Source organism: Palaemon carinicauda, chromosome 21, assembly GCF_036898095.1.
Source record: "Palaemon carinicauda isolate YSFRI2023 chromosome 21, ASM3689809v2, whole genome shotgun sequence".
Classification (NCBI taxonomy): domain Eukaryota; kingdom Metazoa; phylum Arthropoda; class Malacostraca; order Decapoda; family Palaemonidae; genus Palaemon; species Palaemon carinicauda.
In genome coordinates this window covers 120,914,871-120,935,813 of record NC_090745.1, presented here as the reverse complement: position 1 = coordinate 120,935,813, position 20,943 = coordinate 120,914,871, and the positions used below count along the sequence as shown (strand labels likewise).

Genomic DNA, 20,943 nt, shown 5'->3' with positions numbered 1-20,943 from the left:
TGAACGTAGGCTAGCATGTAGACTAGTATGCCATAGACCAGGAAAACCCTCTATTATTTGTTAATTTTATGCAGTGGTTATCGGAAATTAGTGCCACAGATTCATCTCGGAACTTTTGACAGTTTGGTAAGTTGCATGACTTGGTTAAGCTAACTTAGTCCTCATCAAGGATGTCGGGAGCCTTCGTATATCAGCGGCCGGTGCGAGGGTCTGAACGATCCCCTGGTCTCAGAATTCTCCTTGATAATCTGCGCATGCGCGAACATTACCGTTTGCCAGTGCATACGAAGTTGATGTTTTATTTTCCTGTAATGTTGGCGTGCGCAGCTCAACATTACCGCTTGCCAGTAGATACGAGCTTGATGTTTTATTTTCATGCGAGCGAAGCGAGCTAATGGCGGGTAAAAACCATTATACAATGTCAAGGAGAATTCTGAGACTGGGGGATCGTTCAGACCGTCACACCGGGTCCTCACGCGTGCATAGAAAATGGGAATATTCTTCTAGTTATCTAATCGTTCGTAAGATGTATTTTTTGCAAAACCCCTTCATAACACTACCTAACTTGCACTTCCCTGCCTAACCTAACCTACAAGCTGTGTCCTTAACTATTTACCTAACGGGGAGGCGTTACCCTTGCTGGCCGCTATCATACATACACCCTGGAAGCTCAGGTTAGGTTAAAGAACATGTTTTGGAGCCTTTGTATAACGACAGATATGACCTCCCATGTGTATACAACACTTCTTCTTTGTCTGCATCTTTTCCCACTTTTATGTGGGGTCGATGTTTCTGGTCATCTTTCTCCATCTACCTCTGTCTCACACTTTATCACTAATTAATCCCTTTGATCGAAGGTCATCCTTGATACAGTCCATCGACCTTCGCTTTAGTCTCCCTCTCCTTCTCGTTCCCTGTACCTCCATTTCCATCACTCTCCTCCCAATATACTGTTCATCTCTTCTCATAACATGACCATACCACCTCAGTCTACTTTCGGGGATCTTATCTGATAGTTTTTTAACTCCTGTGGTACCCCTAATTACCTCATTCCGTATCTTATCTTATCTCTTTGTCACCCCACACATCCATCTCAACATTCTCGTCTCTGCAACATCCATCTTCTCTCCTGTCTTCTTTATTGCCCACATTTCCGCTCCATACGTCATTGCCGTATAGAACACTCCCTAACCTAAACTTCCCCCACTTAACCTAACCTACAAGCCATGTCCTTGCTTACCTAATGGGGGTGTTAGCCCCCTTGCAGCCCCCTCAGACTTCTGTATTTTTAGCAATAGGTTTAAAATAAGGTACTTATGGGCATGGCCATATCCATGCATACATCCCCATATTTTTTTTTTTATTAAAATTGCAGTTCAACCAAACTCTGATATCCAAGATAAAAATAGTTTTTCTTGCTAAAATAGTGTTTTCAACGAATTTGACCTTTATATCTGCCGCAAATACTTAGATTTAGAGATACAGGTACTCTTAATAACTACAATTATGAGGTTCCACAGTGGGAGATCAAGGATTTTGGGTGAGAGAATACAGAAAACAGATAAAATAAGAGAAGCTGCCTAACCTAAACACACCAATCATCGCACAAAAAAGGGTTACTGTAATAAAAATCGAATAATAGTAATGAAACAGTCAAAACACTTGAGGTTTTGTTTGCCAAACTTCTGGATGCATAGAAAGCGTGATTTTCCATCCCATTCTCCAGAGGCGAAGTCCTTTTTAGCAGTCTTCATTTTAATATTATTACAAATACCTCGTTGCTTAATTGAGCTAATTATTTAATGGATTTTGCTCTGCTTTAGCTCGCTTCGCTCGTTATTACCCCTTACGCCCCCAAAGGACGTACCGGTACGTTCTTGCAAAACACTGTTATTTACATGTTTTTGCATATTTTTGATAACTTTATGAGAAATTTGAGGCCTTTTCCAAAAGAATGAGACCATCCTGACCTCTCTATGACAAAAATTAAGGCTGTTAGAGCAATTTAAAAAATATATATAGCAAAATGTGCTCAAAATTTAACCTTACCGTGGGGGTAAAAGGGTTAAATATTATTTTACTTCTATGTTCTGGCAAGCAAACTAAGTTTCACTACGTGTGTTGGCCCTGTGGGCGAGTATTTCGGTGTTGATTATCCATTATATAAATTTAAAAGGGTAAATTGGCAAATATTTCCATGACCTATTGATTAACCACTTCACTTACTTTAAATAGAATCAGAAGTTGCAGACGAAGGTTGGGAGTCAATCTGTTCACGCAGACATAAATTGACTACTTCTGGAGTTCCGTTGTAATATCCATGAAACCAGCCAATAACCTCCAAAATATAAGAAATGTCAACCACTGCACGTTGCCACAACAGAATCCATGTCAGTCAACTTCTGGCACTCGCATTTTTAGAGTGACGTATAAATTCCAAAATCGAAGTTACAGTACTGTAATTGGATAATCTTGAAACAAAGCAACCAATCAGGTTTCAAGCATTTTTACCCTACCAATACTTCATAACAAAAAAAACAAGGACGATCGGGCATTTTTACCCACAATTCATTGACAAAAAACAAAATAACATCAGACAAACAATTAACCCTTCCCCAGGCTATTTGGAAATTTCCAACCCTTAACTCCCAGGGGGTTATTTTTTTCCCAGCACATTTTGCAGTATATTTTTTTTGAATTGCTCTAACAGCCTTAATTTTTGTCATAGAGAGGTCAGGTTGGTCTCATTCTCTTGGAAAATGCCTGAATTTTCTCAAAAAAATTATCAAAAATATGAAAAAAAAAATTTTTATAGCATTTTTTTGCAAGGACGTACTGGTACGTCCATGGGGGTAAAGGGATGGCTTTTGTGAAACGTACCAGTACGTCCTTTGGGGGTAAAAGGGTTAATGTGGCAGCGTAAGTACATCTTTGGAATAACAATCGGGAACAATATTCATCGGCAAATCTTTCCGTTAGCCTTAATTTGTGGAAGATTCAAGTAACTTTTTCTTATAAATCATCTTAAAACTATAATATAAGAAGTAAAACAATAATAGATATCGGAATTTGGTTGAAACTGTAATAATACCCTTTTTTTTTTTTAGTCTTGATGGAGTAGGGTTTTCAAGGTGTATTTGCATGTGTGTTGAATTACATTGATGTACGGTTTTTATTGGATATTTGTAGATTCTGGAGTTTTATAAAATTGCGGAAAATCACTGTTTGACCCATTTGTGTCCTAAATTTCTGGAAAATCTCTGTTTGACCCACATGTGACCAGGTATATATTGAAACCTAACTTCTCCTACCCTAGCCTAAAACATTCTGTCCTGTTTATGACAAGTGATGCACAAGTAAATATTTACATAGGACTTAGTCCTTAACCTAAGCAGTTAGCTTACGTAGAAGCCTACAGTGGTAAATCTTTACCCTGTTATCGTCACTGGTAAACAAAGAAACCCTATATTCTCCCCTACTAGGAGGCTTAGTCCTTACTGTACATTGTAGTGTTTGACTGGTAACAGAGTTAAGATAGTTTTAGGTAATACAGTACTATACTGAACTATGAAACTAATGTCTTGGCCAAAATATTAACCTCGGCGAGACCCTCGTCAGGCAAAGAGGTACCTTGAGAAGAAAAATCCCCTAGTTGTTTTTTTTTTTATGTCGGCTATTTCCCAAAATTGGGGTAAGTGCCAGAGTAGATAGAGAGCTAAAAAATCAGGGGTATTGGTCCCACCTTGGCCTTCTGGAAGAATCTTGCAGTCAGCCAGGTGATGAAGGCAGGAGTTTGTAAGTACTGTATAGTAATCTTCACTGCCTTCAATTAAAGGAAGTACTGTATATCCAAAAGTTCATCACCATTTTTGTTATTGTCCCTGTGGTAGTTGCTCGAGTAGATGCATAGCCAGTTGAGCTCCCACACAGGAAAAAAGTATCTTGTCTATGGTGACATGTCAATGTAAGTTGAGATGAAAGGTAGAATGACAGGCTCTTCTGTTTCTTTTTTCCTTCCCCTCACATGGGGCTCGGGGATGAAGTGGTTGCACCTTTACGTGCTGGATCTGACGTTGGTGGTGGTAAAAGCTACACTTCTGAGCCTGCAAGATGTAGTGTTCCCCCATTCCCCCTTAACCCTTTTACCCCCAGGCTATTTGGAAATTTCCAACCCTTAACCCCCAGGGGGTTATTTTTTTCCCAGCACATTTTGCAGTATATTTTTTTTTAAATTGCTCTAACAGCCTTAATTTTTATCATAGAGAGGTCAGGTTGGTCTCATTCTCTTGGAAAATTCCTGAATTTTCTCAAAAAATTGTCAAAAATATGAAAATTTTTTTTTTATAGCATTTTTTTGCAAGGACGTACCGGTGCGTCCATGGGGGTAAAGGGGTAGCTTTTGTGAAACGTACCAGTACGTCCTTTGGGGTTAAAAGGGTTAATTAATGTACAGTAGTACAGTAGGGGAGGGCAGGCTGTGGCACCCTCGCAGTACCAGCCAAACTTGGCTGAATCCCTCGTCAGGCTGGGAGGAGCGAAGAGAGGAAAAGTCCCCTTTTGTTCCTTTTTTTTTTATGTCAGCTACCCCCAAAATTGGGGGAAATGCCTTGGTAAATAGATAAATAGTACAGTGGTAACACATTCACTTTGCATTCGAGATTGGTCTCGCCTTGGACAGTGAGTTTAAGCTGTTAACTATGGGGGAAGGGGGGCTTGTTTAGCTGACATTCTGGTGAGTGTCTGTTTAGATGATACTGGAGCTGAAACCAGACACCTTTAGTCATCATTCACCAGAGATTTTATTCCAGACTGTATCTTTTCTTCAGAGGAGAAGGATTCCTTCTTACCCTCTTACTCACGCCCACCAACTGTTGTTAACTATTTCAACATATTCATTGTCTCTCTCTCTCTCTCTCTCTATATATATATATATATATATACTCTATATATATATATATATATATATATATATATATATATATACATATACTGTATATATATATATATATATATATATATATATATATATATATATATATATATATATATATATATATATATATATATAAAATACCATTATTCCTTATGGATTAGGTCACAATAATATCTAGTAATAAAGATCCTAATCATGACAAGTTTTATATTTACATAACTAAGGCAAAAATTTAATTGTTTGTGAACACATGTACAACAGATGTTGCAGGTAAACACCTGCCAGTCCACACATATCTTAAAACACCTGTGTACATGTACTGGGTGTTCTGAGTCATTCACTCATGGATTTTCACATACCTCGGTTGAAGTACAGTCGGTTGTTTACGTTAAAATGTACGGGTCTGTGTCACGGAGTGGCTTGGTCGGAAATGGCGGAGATTCCTCCGTGCCCTATAACAAGATGAATGATTCGGATTATGAATTGAGGGGAAGTAGGGACGGAACAGGTGGGATTGGAGATCCTGGTGACAAAAATGATTGCAATATACCAAAGAGTGGGAAATGTGGTGAAAGTGTTGGTAAGAAGGATCCTGAGACAACTAAAACTGTAATGGTAGTCAGTAGTTGTGAAAGTCTCACATGTAGTGATACACATAGAGATGCTGCTACAGAAGGAAAAAATAGTAGTCCTAATATGAGTGGAATTAGTTCACTAGATGCTCCAAAAGAAGTACAAAATCTGAGTAAGTGTTTACTTTGTATCATTGGTTTTGTATTGAAAGACTTGAGGTTGAGAGCAACGAAAAAAGAAGTTCAGTATTAAAGGAAGAGATGGTAAAGGGTTGAAATTGCTATTTTCTTTTCTCTTTGTGATAAATTTCCAAATAAAAAATGCTGCATTTCAAAGAAAGTATCGAGGACAAAATATATAAAGAAATAAAGCTTTCAAAAAGTACTTTACTTATAATAAATTGGGAATGCGTTAGCAATTTTTAATTTAATAAGTGGCTAAAAGGGAAATTAGTACAGTATATGGTACAGAGTATAAAAATACAGTACCTGTATGGTATAAGGTGAAGGACTGGGCTATTTTCCATGTTGGAGTCCTTGGGCTTATAGCGTCCCGTGTTTTCAACTAGGATTGTAGCTTGGCTTGTAATATGTGGCCAGTCTCTAGGACTTTGTTTTGTCCCTTGTCTCTGCCACTCATGAGCGATAAAAGAATATATAAGAAAGCGAAAAGAATAAATGTTTAGCAATTCTTTGTAGGGAAATACTGTAAAGCAGGTCTGTATGATGGGCCTACTTGTTTCAAGAGTAAAAAAAAAAAATCATTTTCTTTTAACCCTCGGAGGGGAGGTTACCATATTTATTATGCAGATGATGCTACTCTCTTTTGCTTCAATTCCATCTCGTTTAGACCTTAAAGCTTAGCAAAATAAAATCTAGTTTCAGTAAAATGAATTCTTTGAGGTCTTGAATGCTTTGTTATATGACTGAAATTAATTCCATGAGGTCGGAATGAAATTAATTCCATAAGGTCGTAAATATTTTGTAAATGACTGTTGATGTAGATTCTGCCATTACCTTTATGTGGGTTTTACCAAAAATGTGAAGAAATTTATTTTATTTTAGGCAAAGACATGCCAAGAAGCACTCAAGAAAACCGGCCATTGCTGAATGGTGGGGAAGCTGACCCTGACCCAGAACTGTGCAGGTCACAGTCTTCTCAGGGCCATGAGGGCGATGACGATGAGGGGAACGAAGACCTCGACTTGGGGCTCACGGCTTCCGGTCATCATATCGACGATGCGCATCAACAAACAACGTATGTATTAAGAACTCAATGTTTTGCTCTTGAATTTTAACTACAGTACTCTTGTGTAGTTAGGGCTTTTATTAATTGTAGTTAATATAATGCCTTTGTCAGAGAGCCATTTTTTTTAATTTTCTGACTTTATGTGAGTAGAATATTTGTTATACGTCTACATGTCCATCTTATTTCCTTTCCTCGCTGGGCTATTTTTCCCTATTGGAGCCCTTGGGCTTATAGCATCTTGCTTTTCCAACTACGGTTGTAGCTTGGCTGGTAATAATGATGATAATAATAAGTGGTCTTAGTCAGACTTGGGTATTGTATTTTGTTATTAATTTTCCTGTTATTAATTTCATCTTAATTTGTTGGACAGAAACTTACGGTCTATTAAATTTCTTATTCCTGATCTAGATATTAATCTTGGGCACCGTCGTTCAATTAGTTCATTATGCATGTTGCATAAGATTTTTCATAACTCTGACCATCCTTTACATTCAGATCTTCCTGGACAATTCCATCCTGTTCGTAATACTAGGCAAGCAGTTAATTCTAATAGCCAGGCCTTCTCTATCATGAAGCTCAATACTATACAGTATTCTAGAAGTTTTATTCCAGCTGTTACCAAGTTATGGAATGATCTTCCTAATCGGGTAGTTGAATCGGTGGAGCTTCAAAAGTTCAAAGTTGGAGCAAATGTTTTTATGTTGACCAGGCTGACATGAGTCTTTTTATAGTTTATATATGACATATCTGTTTTTGACGATGTTAATAGTTTATATAGGACATATCTGTTTTTGACGTTGTTAATAGTTTATATATGACATATCTGTTTTTGACGTTGTTAATAGTTTATATAGGACATACAGATCTGTTTTGACGCTGTTACTGTTTTTTAGAATGATATATTGTTAATTTATTTTCATCATTTATTTATTTCCTTATTTGCTTTCCTCACTGGGCTATTTTTCCCTGTTGGAGCCCTTGGGCTTATAGCATCTTGCTTTTCCAACTAGGGTTGTAGCTTGGCTAGTAATAATAATAATAATAATAATAATAATTTATAGGCAAATACTCAAATTATCTTATTTTATTTCATGAGCTACACTGCTAAGTAGTCCTTTTAGATGAATTTATACACTATAATTTAGTGACTCAATCAACGTTATGAGAACTGAAAATAGGATACCTAAAGGAATTGATGAAATTTAAATGGCTGAATCATCAGTCTCCCATGTAAGGCACAGGGAGAGGGTGTAGCATTGCTGTAAATATGAACCCCAATATTTTTTTTAAAAGCTTAGCTTTTTTATTCAGTTTAATTTGCATAGTATGGTTTACCATCCATCCATATACCAAAGGCACTTCCCCCAATTTTGGGGGGTAGCCGACATCAACAAGAAACAAAACAAAAAAGGGGACCTCTACTCTCTACGTTCCTCCAGCCTAAAACAATTAGAATAGCGCCAACGTTATCCCTGCGTGTCGTAAGAGGCGACTAAAAGGGACGGGACGAGGGGGCTGGGAACCCCCTCTCCTGTAAAAAAAATCCTATGAGACAGCAACAAAGTATGGTTTACATTATTGCTAATATAGTTTTATTATGAATTTTGAACAATATTTTAGTGCTCTAGTGTCCAATTTGTTGGAATTATAATGTCCTGTGAAGATTATTGTTCACCCATATTTTCTCCTTGAAACAATAGGATGTGGACTTGCGTAAAATAGGAAATTATTTTTAATTTTCACCTTTCAGATTTATAACACCAAATATGGTGACAAGTTCAGCAGTTAAGTACTGTATTGCCCATCAATTACTGGTCTTTTACTTTGAATGGAAAAAAAGGAAAAGTAGCAGTATAGTAGTGATAATAATTATAATAATAATAACAGTAATAGTAGCAATACACATTGTCACTTTTTTATTCCCTGCACAATTGGCGTATAATTATCTAGTGCAGTACAGTACACTTACATTTATCTCAGTAGTTATTGGTTAGTTTCATCTACGTACAGTATGTTACCGTTACCCGTTACTGATCCCATAATCCACCAGGATCATAGGGGCGCTGCATGGTGGAACACCGCAATAGGAGCCTCCACTTGTCACGGTTGTGTGCGAGTGCCTGGGTCTGGGCGAAGGTTTTTCCTGTGCATTCAGCAATGTTGTCGGTCCACCTCTTTCTCTGCCGCCCTCTTCCCCTGAACTGTTCCCTGGAGAATTGTCTTGGACAGGCTGCTTGATCTTGTTGTGTGGAAATGTTATTGCAGTTTGAATGCTTTTCCTATCAATGTTTATTGTACTGAAGTGTGTGTTAATATGTGGATGTGTTGTTGGTTTTAATTACCGTGTCTTATGTTTTATCCTTCATTTGACTATACAAACGTTTTAGTGTGAATTGACTGTCAAGACTGTGTACTGTAGGTATAGTTTTAATTCTGTGATTATTTATTGCATTAATGATATGGCATTCAAATGTGAGGGTTTATATGTACATATCATGGTACTTTACTTAGTAGAAAAACAGTCCTTGTTAAAAATAAGAATAAATGTATTGGTGAGGCTGGAAAAGAAGCTTACTGTACCTGTAAATATAGTAGAGTGCTGTATTTAATATAGTATTTTTAATATGTATGTTTTTGTAAGGTTTATATGTGGGAGTCTTTTGTTCAACTTTTAATATTTTACATTAAGTAGTCTAACCATATTGAGAAAAAAAAAAGAGCTGGACTGGTTGGTTTCTTAAACTGAAATGCAGGTGGTTGTTTCATTACAGTCAGAAATTGCTTCTACTTTCCAGGAACTGTGAAACCTTAATTCATCTAATAAAGGGCAATATAGGAACTGGCATTTTGGCAATGCCAGATGGTTTGAAAAATTCAGGCCTCTACACTGGTACAGCTCTCTTGCCTATAATTGCAACAATTTGCATTCATTGCATGCATTCGCTGGTAAGTGAAGTAAATAGTTCTGTTTGATTAACATTATCGTTGTCAATTTCCACTGCTAATGAAAACAATACAAGCACCAGAACACAGGTTGGTTTTGGTGCCAAAAAGCTAATGCTTCTACACAATTTTCCTGTGATACGTAATCTAAGACATCTCTCGGTAGCTGCTTCAAATTAATTGATTGACCTCATGTTTGGGTATTTTCTAACAGGGTTCATAACAATAGATAAAATTTCTTGACATTATATTTGTTTTTGAAGAGCAAAAATGTGATCCAGACAAGAGTTCAAGGAGTTGCACAACTCTGTGTTCCTACATGGGACACTTGGCAATGCCATCTTAATTAAATTTTTTACAAGTGAATGGTTCCAATTATGATTAGTACGGACAATAATTGCTTTCATGGCATAATATCATCATATATTACAGCAAAGGACCTTTAAATCACAAGAAATATATTTTAAATTAATTTGAAGTACCTGAATGTCTTATGGTTTTTCTGCAGAATGATATAGATTCTGTGTTAGAATGAATAGTATATTTTTTTTTAATTTCAGGTAAAATGTGCTCATGAGTTGAAAGAGCGACTAGGGATATCAAGCCTAGACTATGCTGATGTTGGCTATAATGCTTTTGATACTGGTCCATCACCTCTGCAGAGACTGGCACCTGTTGCTCGCTCTACAATCAATGCATTTCTGACCATAACGCAACTTGGATTTTGTTGTGTGTATGTAGTGTTCATTTCTGCAAATGTGAAACAGGCAAGTAAAGTTTTTGAGTAGAAATGGTCTTCATTTCTTGTAGGTTTGAACTTGAAATTATAGTTTGTTTATGTTCAATTTGCATCAAGAAGGAGAGGTGCTTGTCAAGAATCAGCCACTAGTGGTAATTTCTCAACTTTGCAATCAACCATTGTAAGTTATCTTCAGTCTTGTATGAATGCATAACTTTAGCCGGCCTTTATGTTTCATTATTATTTTTATTTTCCTTATTTCCTTTCCTCACTGGGTTATTTTTCTCTTATTTCCTTTCCACATTGTGTTATTTTTCTCTTATTTCCTTTCCTCACTGGGTTATTTTTCCCTGTTGGAGCCCTTGGACTTATAACATCCTGCTTTTCCAACTATGGTTGTAGCTTAGCTAGTAATAATAATAATTTTTTATTTACTTTTTGTTACCTGCCTCTCTCTCAAGTTGGCATTGTAAGATTGGTGTATGTTTTAGCTCTAGCCATTTGATTGAATTTTACCTAAATAAAGCCTCTTTTTTGCACAGTACAAAATATGATGATCCTATGTTTTTATGATTTTCAAATGAATCTAACTTTTGCAATCTTAACCTTATCCTTTTCTCCGTTTTGAATGCTCCCAGTTTCCAAAGAGAAGGGTCCTCTATCTTTAAAACTCCTATGTTATGAAAGAAATGGAGGTAGTGGTACTTGCTTGAAAACACACACCAAATGGAAATGGTATTTTTCCCTTTTAGAGCCCATGGGCTTATAGCATCTTGCTTTTCCAACTAGGGTTGTAGGCAAGTAATAATGATAATACTAATAATATAGTTCTCTCCTACAGTTTTGTTATCAATGATATCATTATCTTAATAGTTTTATGTACAAACAGTTTTATCATAAATTTTTATATATTTGTTATAAATATGGTTGTTATACAATAATAGGAAAAGAAATTTTCGGTTTCTAGGATGAAAATCATTCTACACCCTACCCTTGAAATTTGTCATACCTTCTGCAAATATACTTTTATATTAGAAGATAATTTCATGTTTTTAATTTTTGTTGATAGTAGAAAATAAATCTGTAATTTTCTGGTAGGACAAAACTGTTTGTTGGATATCTGTTGAATTCATAATGTTTCCTGTAGGAGATTAAATCCTTTTGGTGAATCCTGTAGGATATGATTCATTGGTTTCTATTTAATAATGATTAAAACTTTTGATATAATAGTTTATTATGATATAACTAGTGTACCCGAGCCTTAATAAATGACATCTAAATATTTAGATAGATATGTGTACACAGATTCATCCCTTCCCCTTTCCCAACTATTAGCCGTGGGTTTGGCAATTTGTGGGAGAGAGAGGTTCTGAGTGTACCCCTCCCACCAGGGTATGAATAGTCCCTCTTCCTTCTTAAGCATGACAGGAAAGAAATATATATAAGCATAGGAGATGATGATGATTTTATTTACAGTATATATATGTATATACATACTTTAATTGAATACTTCCAAGTGCAGCAATGTAACTTATGTGAGTAATATGGCCCATTAGCCTCTCTTGTACTGTTGACCTCTTTCCTTGGATGTTTTTTAACAGTTGTCAGGTACCATTTTAACACTTCTGGGACTAAATCTCAAAGTTGATCTATGTGAAAGTAAAATATAACAGTGTTGTGGTGGCCGATGTGGTGACATCCAAAATATGACAGTGTTGTGGTGGACGATGTGGTAACATCCAAAATATGACAGTGTTGTGGTGGACGATGTGGTAACATCCAAAATATGACAGTGTTGTGGTGGACGATGTGGTAACATCCAAAATATGACAGTGTTGTGGTGGACGATGTGGTAACATCCTTGACTGCTGAACGTCAGACTGGGGTTCGAGTCCTGCTCAGCCTCGTTAGTTTTTTTGGACGCTGCAACCTTACCATCCTTGTGAGCTAAGGATGGGGGGTTTGGGGGAGCCTATAGGTATATCTGCTGAGTTATCAGTTGCCATTGCCTGGCCCTCCTTAGTCCTAGCTTAGGTGGAGAGGGGCTTGGTCGCTAATCATATGTATATATGGTCAGTCTCTAGGGCAATGTCGCTGTCCATTGCCCCTGCCATTCATGAGCTGCCTTTTGTTAAACTGGTTTTATCATTAAACTTATTTTTGATTAATGATGATGTTGTTATATTGCATGATCACAGTAATAATGATGATGGTTATATTGTTTCTTTCAGGTTGTTGACTGCAAATTACCAGGAAACGATATTGATATTCATGGATACATGGCAATCCTGATCTTCCCTTTGTTAGGTATATCGATGATACGGTCTTTAAAGGTATGCTGTTTATTAAATTTTGTGTTTACAAACCATACTAAATTAATTGTGGATTCAAGCATTTTACTATTAGACTATTATTATTGGAAATAATTCCTTCTTTTAAAATAATTCCATTGAAAGAGATTACAGTAGATGGAGCATTGATTATTTTTTTTTATGAACTTTCAATCACTTTTTTTTCATAAAAGAATGTCTTGAAATTAATGTGGTTGATAAGAGGATAAAAGATGTTAAATGTAATCATTTTATCAAGTTTTTAACAAGGTACAGTATATACAATACAATATAGCCCATATGTTTTACAAACGGTAAAGGATTTTCTGGGCAAATGACTGAAAAGGACTCTACTACACACTACTTAAGTTTTCTAAGGAACAGTAAAGTCTTCAACTAAATAGGCCAGTGTCATACCAGAGAGAATGGTGGGTGTAATACTAATGGGTGTCTATGCCTGTTAATTCACAGGATGGTCTATACCTGTAATGAAATTGCAAGATCAAGAGATTCTCATATAGGTGGTAGTGAAAATAATTCATTATAGTTCCAGTTGGTTTATACATTTTAGCCTAGAAATATCTACCTATAATTTGTTTTCTTTTTTTTTTTCAACTATTTACCCTTAAGGGTATTCATTGTGATCTTTTGGATATATTTCTTTTGGATATATTTCTCAACTTGTGCGGTCAATAAGTTTTTCTTTTGATGTGTAAAACAAAATACATATTAACTTCCATTAAAAGCATTTAATTATGTACTCACAGCTGTAGGAAATCTTGATTCATATGTAGACTAGCTTATTAGTGTTAGCAAGATCAGTGGAGCTGTAGGTTGGTTGAGGTCGTGACCTACTTACCAAGGTTGATTCTGTTGAACTTGAGAACTTTTCCACTTAGAACCTTCTCTTGGAACCTGTCTTAATTGGTCTCTTGAATGTTTGGGATTACTAAAATCAAACTACTAATGGCCTACCACCCAATAGATGGAGATTTTTACCTTTTCAAGGAAAGATGAACCATTAATACATACATATACCAAGGCACTTCCCCCAATTTTGGGGGGTAGCCGACATCAAACAAATAAAAAAAAAAAGGGGACCTATCCTCTCTCCGTTCCTCCCAGCCTAACAAGGGACTCAACCAAGTTCGGCTGGTACTGCTAGGGTGCCACAACCCACCCTGAACCATTAATACGGTAGATTATGTAATGAGCTGTAATTTTGGCTTTTGAGATATTCAGCTTTTGTACTTTTGTTAACTGTGTGATTATCCTGAAAGGTGTAACAGTAGTACAAATATTTGCTCAAACTAAACCAATAAACAATTGCTGGTAAACGGAATATTCTAAGATTTTATTGATTTATTATTTTGGGGCGATCTGTTAGTTCTAATTTTCTTGTATATACAAATGGAAAATACTAATATATTTTGAAATTTTTTTCCTCCTCAGGTGCTGGCACCATTTTCTCTCATAAGTAATGTTTTCATTGGTCTTGGTCTTGCCATAACATTTCACTACCTCCTACAAGATATACCGTCTTCGTATGATCGGCCGGAATTCAAATCCTGGGAAGAGATGCCACTTTTCCTGGGGACTTCAATTTATGCTTTTGAAGGCATTGGAGTGGTAAGTTACCATAGTAATTTTGTTGTTGATCTTGAAACCTCAAGTCAAAATAGATATTTGTTCTTATAAGTCTACCAACCTTTCTTCCTTTTAACATAGGAAATGTCTTCATTGGTGCTGGAATGGCAGTTGAAATCATTATCAAGGTAGTTAAAGACAGGTGGTGAGTGTGGGTGAGTAACCCCGCCCACTCTCCTGTCAAAGACTTCACGTTTGTCTTCAGCTGCAGTGAGTTCAAATGTACTGATGCATCCTATCCCAGGCATTTAAATCTTTTTCCCATACTTATTGGGTTCAGTGATTGATATTTGACTCCATACTTATTGGGTTCAGTGATTGATATTTGACTCCATACTTATTGGGTTCAGTGATTGATATTTGACTCCATACTTATTGGGTTCAGTGATTGATATTTGACTCCATACTTATTGGGTTCAGTGATTGATATTTGACTCCATACTTATTGGGTTCAGTGATTGATATTTGACTATGTTGAAGAATAATGTAGCAGGAATTTGTATGTGGGTAAGGAGTGGACGTTGTATTGGTTTATGCCTAAACCAAGGGTAGATCCACACTCATGGCACGTTTTGTAGGGGGCCATAATTTTTGCAAGCATCCCCATGTTCAGAGTGTAGATCATAGGCTCCCATTCAAGGTCAGGTATATTCTTTGAGGCTCTGAACTCCATATTGAATCTCGGGTTAGGTTAAAATGTTATTTTCATTAGTAAAATAAATTTTTGAATATACTTACCCGATGATCATGTTGCTGTCAACTCTGTTGCCCGACAGAAATCTACGGTCGGGATACGCCAGCGATCGCTATACAGGTGGGGGTGTACACAACAGCGCCATCTGTGAGTAGGTACTCAAGTACTTCTTGTCAACAAGAACTCAATTTTCTCCTCGGTCCACTGGTTCTCTATGGGGAGGAAGGGCGGGTCCTTAAATTCATGATCATCGGGTAAGTATATTCAAAAATTTATTTTACTAATGAAAATAACATTTTTCAATATTAATCTTACCCGATGATCATGTAGCTGATTCACACCCAGGGTGGTGGGTGGAGACCAGCATACATGTTAACAAAGAAGCTAAGTATCCCGTATCTTATTTTAGCCGTTATTCAAAATAACAAACATAAAATAAATAAGTACCTGGTAAGGAAGTCGACTTGAACCCTTACTCTGCCTTTTTAAGTACGTCTTCCTTACTGAGCCTAGCGATCCTCTTAGGATGCTGAGCGACTCCTAGGTGCTGAAGTATTAAGGGCTGCAACCCATACTAAAGGACCTCATCACAACCTCTAATCTAGGCGCTTCTCAAGAAAGAATTTGACCACCCGCCAAATCAACCAGGATGCGGAAGGCTTCTTAGCCTTCCGGACAACCCAGAAATATTTCAAGAGAAAGATTAAAAAGGTTCTGGAATTAGGGAATTGTAGTGGTGGAGCCCCCACCACTACTGCACTCGTTGCTACGAATGGTCCCAGAGTGTAGCAGTTCTCGTAAAGAGACTGGACATTCTTAAGATAAAAGACGCGAACACTGATTAGCTTTTCCAAAAGGTTGCGTCGAAAATATTTTGCAGAGATCTATTTTATTAAAAGGTCACGGAAGTTGTGATAGCTCTAACTTCGTGTGTCCTTACCTTCAGCCAAGCTTGGTCTTCCTCATTCAGAAGGGAATGAGCTTCTCATATTAACAGTCTGAAAATAATAGGATAAAGAATTCTCTGACATAGGCAAAGATGAATTCTTAACTGAACACCATAAAGCTTCAGACGGGCCTCGTAAAGGTTTTAAAATAGAACTTAAGAGCTCTACAGGACATAATACTCTTTCTAGTTCATTTCCAACCATATCGATAAGTTTGGAATAACGAACGATATTGGTCAAGGCCGAGAAGGCAGCTCGTGTTTGGCTAGAAAACCAAGATGTAGAACATGTAGCCGTTTCGGATGAAAATCCGATGTTCTTGCTGAAGGCATGAATCTCACTGACTCTTTTAGCTGGTAAAGCATATCAGGAAAAGAGTCTTAAAGGTGAGATCTTTCAGGGAGGCTGATTGAAGTGGTTCGAACCTGTCTAACATAAGGAATCTTAGAACCACGTCTAAATTCCAACCAGGTGTAACCAAACGACGCTCCTTCGTGGTCTCAAAAGACTTAAGGAGGTCCTGTAGATCTTTATTGTTAAAAAGATCTAAGCCTCTGTGACGGAAGACTGATGCCAACATGCTTCTGTAACCCTTGAAAGTGGGAGCTGAAAGAGATTGCTCTTTTCTCAGATATAAGAGGAAGTCAGCTATTTGAGTTACAGAGGTACTGGTCGAGGATACGGATACTGACTTGCACCAGTTTAGGAAGATTCCCCACTTCGATTGGTAGACTCTAAGGGTGGATGTTCTCCTTGCTCTAACAATCGCTCTGGTTGCCTCCTTCGAAAAGCCTCTAGTTCTCGAGAGTCTTTCGATACTCTGAAGGTAGTGAGACGAAGAGCGTGGAGGCCTTGGAGTACCTTCTTACGCGTGGCAGACGTAGCAGGTCCACCCTTAGGGGAAGAGTTCTGGGAACGTCTACTAGCCATCGAAGTACCTCGGTAAGTTATTCTCTCGCGTGTCAACTTTGTCCCAACGTGAGAGGAGAACTTCTGCAGTACCTTGTTGACAAACTAGAACGGAGGGAATGCATATAGATCTAGATGAGACTAATCTAGTAGAAAGGCATCTAAAAGAACCACTGCTGGGTCCGGGATAGGTGAGCAAAGTATTGAGAGCCTCTTGGACATCGAGGTTGCGAAGAGATCTATGGTTGGCTGGCCCCAGGTGACCCAAAGTCTCTTGCATACATCTCTGTGGAGGGTCCAATATGTTGGAATTATTGTCCCTTCTTACTGAGACAAACTGCTAAGACATTCAAGTTGCCTTGGAAGAAATTTGTTACTAGTGAAAAGTCTAGACCTGTTGAAGAGGAGAGGAGGTCACTAGCGAACTCGCACCATGTCAGAGAGTAGGTCCCTCCTTGCTAGGAGATGAACATCAAAGCAGGGAGTTGTCCGTGTTGACCTCCATTACTTTGTCTTGAAGGAGAGACCTGAAGCTTTTCCAGGTCAGACTTACTGCCAGAAGCTTCTTGCAGTTAAAATGCATTGTCCTTTGACGCGAGTTCCATAATCCCGAGCATTCCCTACCGCCTAAGGTCGCACCCCAGCCTACGTCCGATGCGTCTGAGAAGAGAACGTGGTTGGGAGTCTGAACAGTCAGGGGAAGACCCTATAAAAGGTTGATAAAGTCCTTTCCTCAGGTTAGACCAGACTTATCTTCCGGAAACCGGGATCGAGACCGCTTCTAGCGTCTTGTCCTTTTCCAGTGAAGAGCTAGATGAAACCGAAGAGGACGGAGGTGTAGTCTTCCAAGTGACACCAAATGCACCACGGATGACAGTGTCCTAACCAGACTCATCCACAGCCTGACAGGGCCGTATTCCTTCTTCAGCATCTTCTGGATGGATAGCAGGGCTGGGGATTGATCTTCTTGTTCAGCCATGTCCTCATCAGAGGGTTCCTCATCCGAAACTGATGAGGAAACGGCAACGGAGTGGGCAACGTCTGACTCGCTGAATCCGGTCGCACTGGAAAGGTTTCCCAAATAAAAAGTTCCTTTATTAGAATTAAAACCATTTAAGCTAAGAAAGAATGAACGAAACGCTAGAATCGGTTTACTCTTACTGCAACGTGAAACCGTGAAATACTCTCTCTCTATCGTAACGATAGAGCGCAAGTTGAACGTTCTGAACGTCAACAACTGCGGAGACTAAACAAAACGTTAGTTCAACTTTGAAAACAGTACGAGACTATCAAAGAAATTCTTTCAAAAACATTAAAATTAAAATAGCATAAATTCTTAACAGGAAAAACGATATGACGGGCTCAATGTTAAATAACTTCGGTTCCAAGTAAGGACCGCCTACTATTAGGAAAGGTCGCATATAAACAAACATAAAAATTAATTTTTATAAGTTTATAATAAATGGAAAGTTAATCGAAGAGGCCTATAAATGGCGGAGAGATATAAAATAAATCTATAACTTTGTTAAGCAAAATTACCAAAACCTAAACACACTTCCGTCTAAGGGAAGGGTGGGTCATAAAAAGTGAAAGAGAGTCTATACTCTCTTCGACACCAACACTTCCGTCTAAGGGAAGGGTCGGCCATTTAAAAGTGAAAGAGAGTCCATACTCTCTTCGTCACCATAATAAAATCTATCCAAAACGAGTTCAAGTTTTGAAATGAAGATAAAACCCCTGCATAGCGAAAGCTCTAAACTGGAATAGTGTACTTCACCAAAAAGTTGTGAAAACAAATCCAGTTAGGGACGGCGTATTAGTAGGTCTTGCCGGAGGCACGACAGAGGAAAAATTGAGTTCTTGTTGACAAGAAGTACTTGAGTACCTACTCACAGATGGCGCTGTTGTGTACACCCCCACCTGTATAGCGATCGCTGGCGTATCCCGACCGTAGATTTCTGTCGGGCAACAGAGTTGACAGCAACATGATCATCGGGTAAGATTAATATTGAAAATTTTAGTTTCAAAAGGTTTACTGCTGCTTCAGTAATTGATAGTTGATAAGACCAGACTTAGTAAACTATTCCTGACAATTTATTCAGTAAGCATTTAAATAATTGTACTTTATGATGGAAATTTATTTAATTAGTATATCCGTTAAGCACAACTTACCTTGTTTTATGTATGCATGATGTAACAAGACCCATAATATCTCCATAAGCAAAGAATCAAATTCATGGTTCAAATTACTATTATAAAATATGGCGTTACTTCACATCTCAATATTTCTTTCTTTTGGAAAATATTCTAATAAGTATTTTTATTTTTATTAGGTCCTACCTCTGGAGAGAAAAATGACAACACCCGAAGAATTCCAGGGATGGAATGGAGTTTTGAATACTGCCATGATCCTAGTCACGTGTGGTTACATTGCTGTAGGATTCTTTGGATATCTTAAGTATGGGGATGCTGTGAAAGGCTCAATTACTTTGAATCTTCCACCTAGTGACAAGTAAGTCATCATTTTTTTGGAGAAGGTAGAGTTAACTTTAACTCAATTTAAATTTTACAAACGTTAACATTGATTTATATTTATAATTTGAAAAACTAAATGTTACATAAATTTTCCTTGTATGCAAGTTTGCTATTCATTTATTATTGGTTTCAAGTAAAATTTATACATTACACAACCTTTCTTGTATGTTTATTATATGAACCTGACCTAAATATTATTCTTGAAATAGTGGAATTGAGAAAAAATTTCTTTGGACAAAAATTAAACTCTTTTTGTTTCATTGGACTTTTGTTTTGAATCTCCATTACAATATTAACAAAAACAAAATTGATTATTGAAATATTTTTGTACTTGCAGCTTAGCTCAGTTGGTAAAAATACTGATGGCAGTTGCCATATTCTTGACATACTCACTGATGCTTTACGTCCCAGCTGAGATTATGTGGCCACATTTACGGTCAAGATTTCACTCGTCAAAGGCAAAGCGAATTGGAGAATATGTCTTCAGGGGATTCCTAGTTTTAATCACATGTAAGTGAATTCTATTATTTTGCGTTTCCTTTATATACAGGCTGACATAAGTCTTTTTATAGTTTATATATGTCATATTTGTTTTGATGTTACTGTTTTTAGAATGATTTATTGTTAATTTGTTCTCATCATTTATTTATTTCCTTATTTCCTTTCCTCACTGGGCTATTTTTCCGTATTGGAGCCCTTGGGCTTATAGCATCTTGCTTTTCCAACTAGGGTTGTAACTTTGCTTGTAATAATAATAATAATAATAATACTGTGGGCAATACTCAAGATTATTTTTTTTTTTAACCAGTTATCTACAGTAGTACTGTATTACCTTTCATTGCTTTCCAACTTCTGACTGTCTGGCTCCAGTTTGAGGAAAAAAAACTTTAGGCCAGTTATACATGGTCTGGTCAACCCTTTAACCCCCAATGGACATACTGGTACGTTTCACAAAACTCATCCCTTTACCCCCATGGACGTACTGGTACGTCCTTGCAAAAAACTGCTATTTGCTTTTTTAAATATTTAACTTAGCCGGTGAATATATATAGCTGCAACTCTGTTGCTCGACAGACAAAAAATTGTAAAAAACTCGCCAGCGATCGCTATACAGGTTGCGGGTGTGCCCATCAGCGCCAACTGTCGGCCAGATACCATACTCAATGTAAACAAAGACTCCATTTCTTCTCTGTCGACGTGTCGACAAGACGTACTTTTACTCGCTGTAGAACCTGGAGTTTTCTCAACATATTTGGTGAAGTACTTCATTTTGGTTTGAGCTTTCGCAGTGCAGGTGTTTTATCTTCATCTTAAATCTTTAACTCGTTTTGGATAGATTTAATTTTTGGTGACAAAGAGAGTATGGACTTTCTTTGACTTTTAAATGGCCGACCCTTCCCTTAGACGGAAGTGTGTTTAGGCTTTTAGTAATATCACGTTATAAA

At 37.4% G+C, this 20,943-nt stretch overlaps 1 protein-coding gene and 1 long non-coding RNA gene across 2 annotated transcripts in view; both read left to right on the top strand.

Annotated features, from left to right (window-relative positions):
* The first annotated feature begins 2,633 nt into the window (after window positions 1-2,633).
* LOC137615448 (uncharacterized) overlaps window positions 2,634-20,943 on the top strand; it is a 53,855-nt gene continuing 35,545 nt past the window's right edge. Inside the window, exon 1 of the long non-coding RNA XR_011039244.1 lies at window positions 2,634-2,911. This is a non-coding gene — a long non-coding RNA (uncharacterized lncRNA). The remainder of the gene's footprint in view (window positions 2,912-20,943) is intronic.
* LOC137615447 (proton-coupled amino acid transporter-like protein CG1139) overlaps window positions 5,312-20,943 on the top strand; it is a 51,177-nt gene continuing 35,545 nt past the window's right edge. Inside the window, exons 1-8 of the mRNA XM_068345325.1 lie at window positions 5,312-5,678; window positions 6,571-6,763; window positions 9,550-9,700; window positions 10,258-10,464; window positions 12,668-12,769; window positions 14,219-14,395; window positions 19,297-19,475; window positions 19,836-20,008. Of these exons, the coding sequence (XP_068201426.1) occupies window positions 5,327-5,678; window positions 6,571-6,763; window positions 9,550-9,700; window positions 10,258-10,464; window positions 12,668-12,769; window positions 14,219-14,395; window positions 19,297-19,475; window positions 19,836-20,008 (1,534 nt within the window). The 5' untranslated portion in view covers window positions 5,312-5,326. The remainder of the gene's footprint in view (window positions 5,679-6,570; window positions 6,764-9,549; window positions 9,701-10,257; window positions 10,465-12,667; window positions 12,770-14,218; window positions 14,396-19,296; window positions 19,476-19,835; window positions 20,009-20,943) is intronic.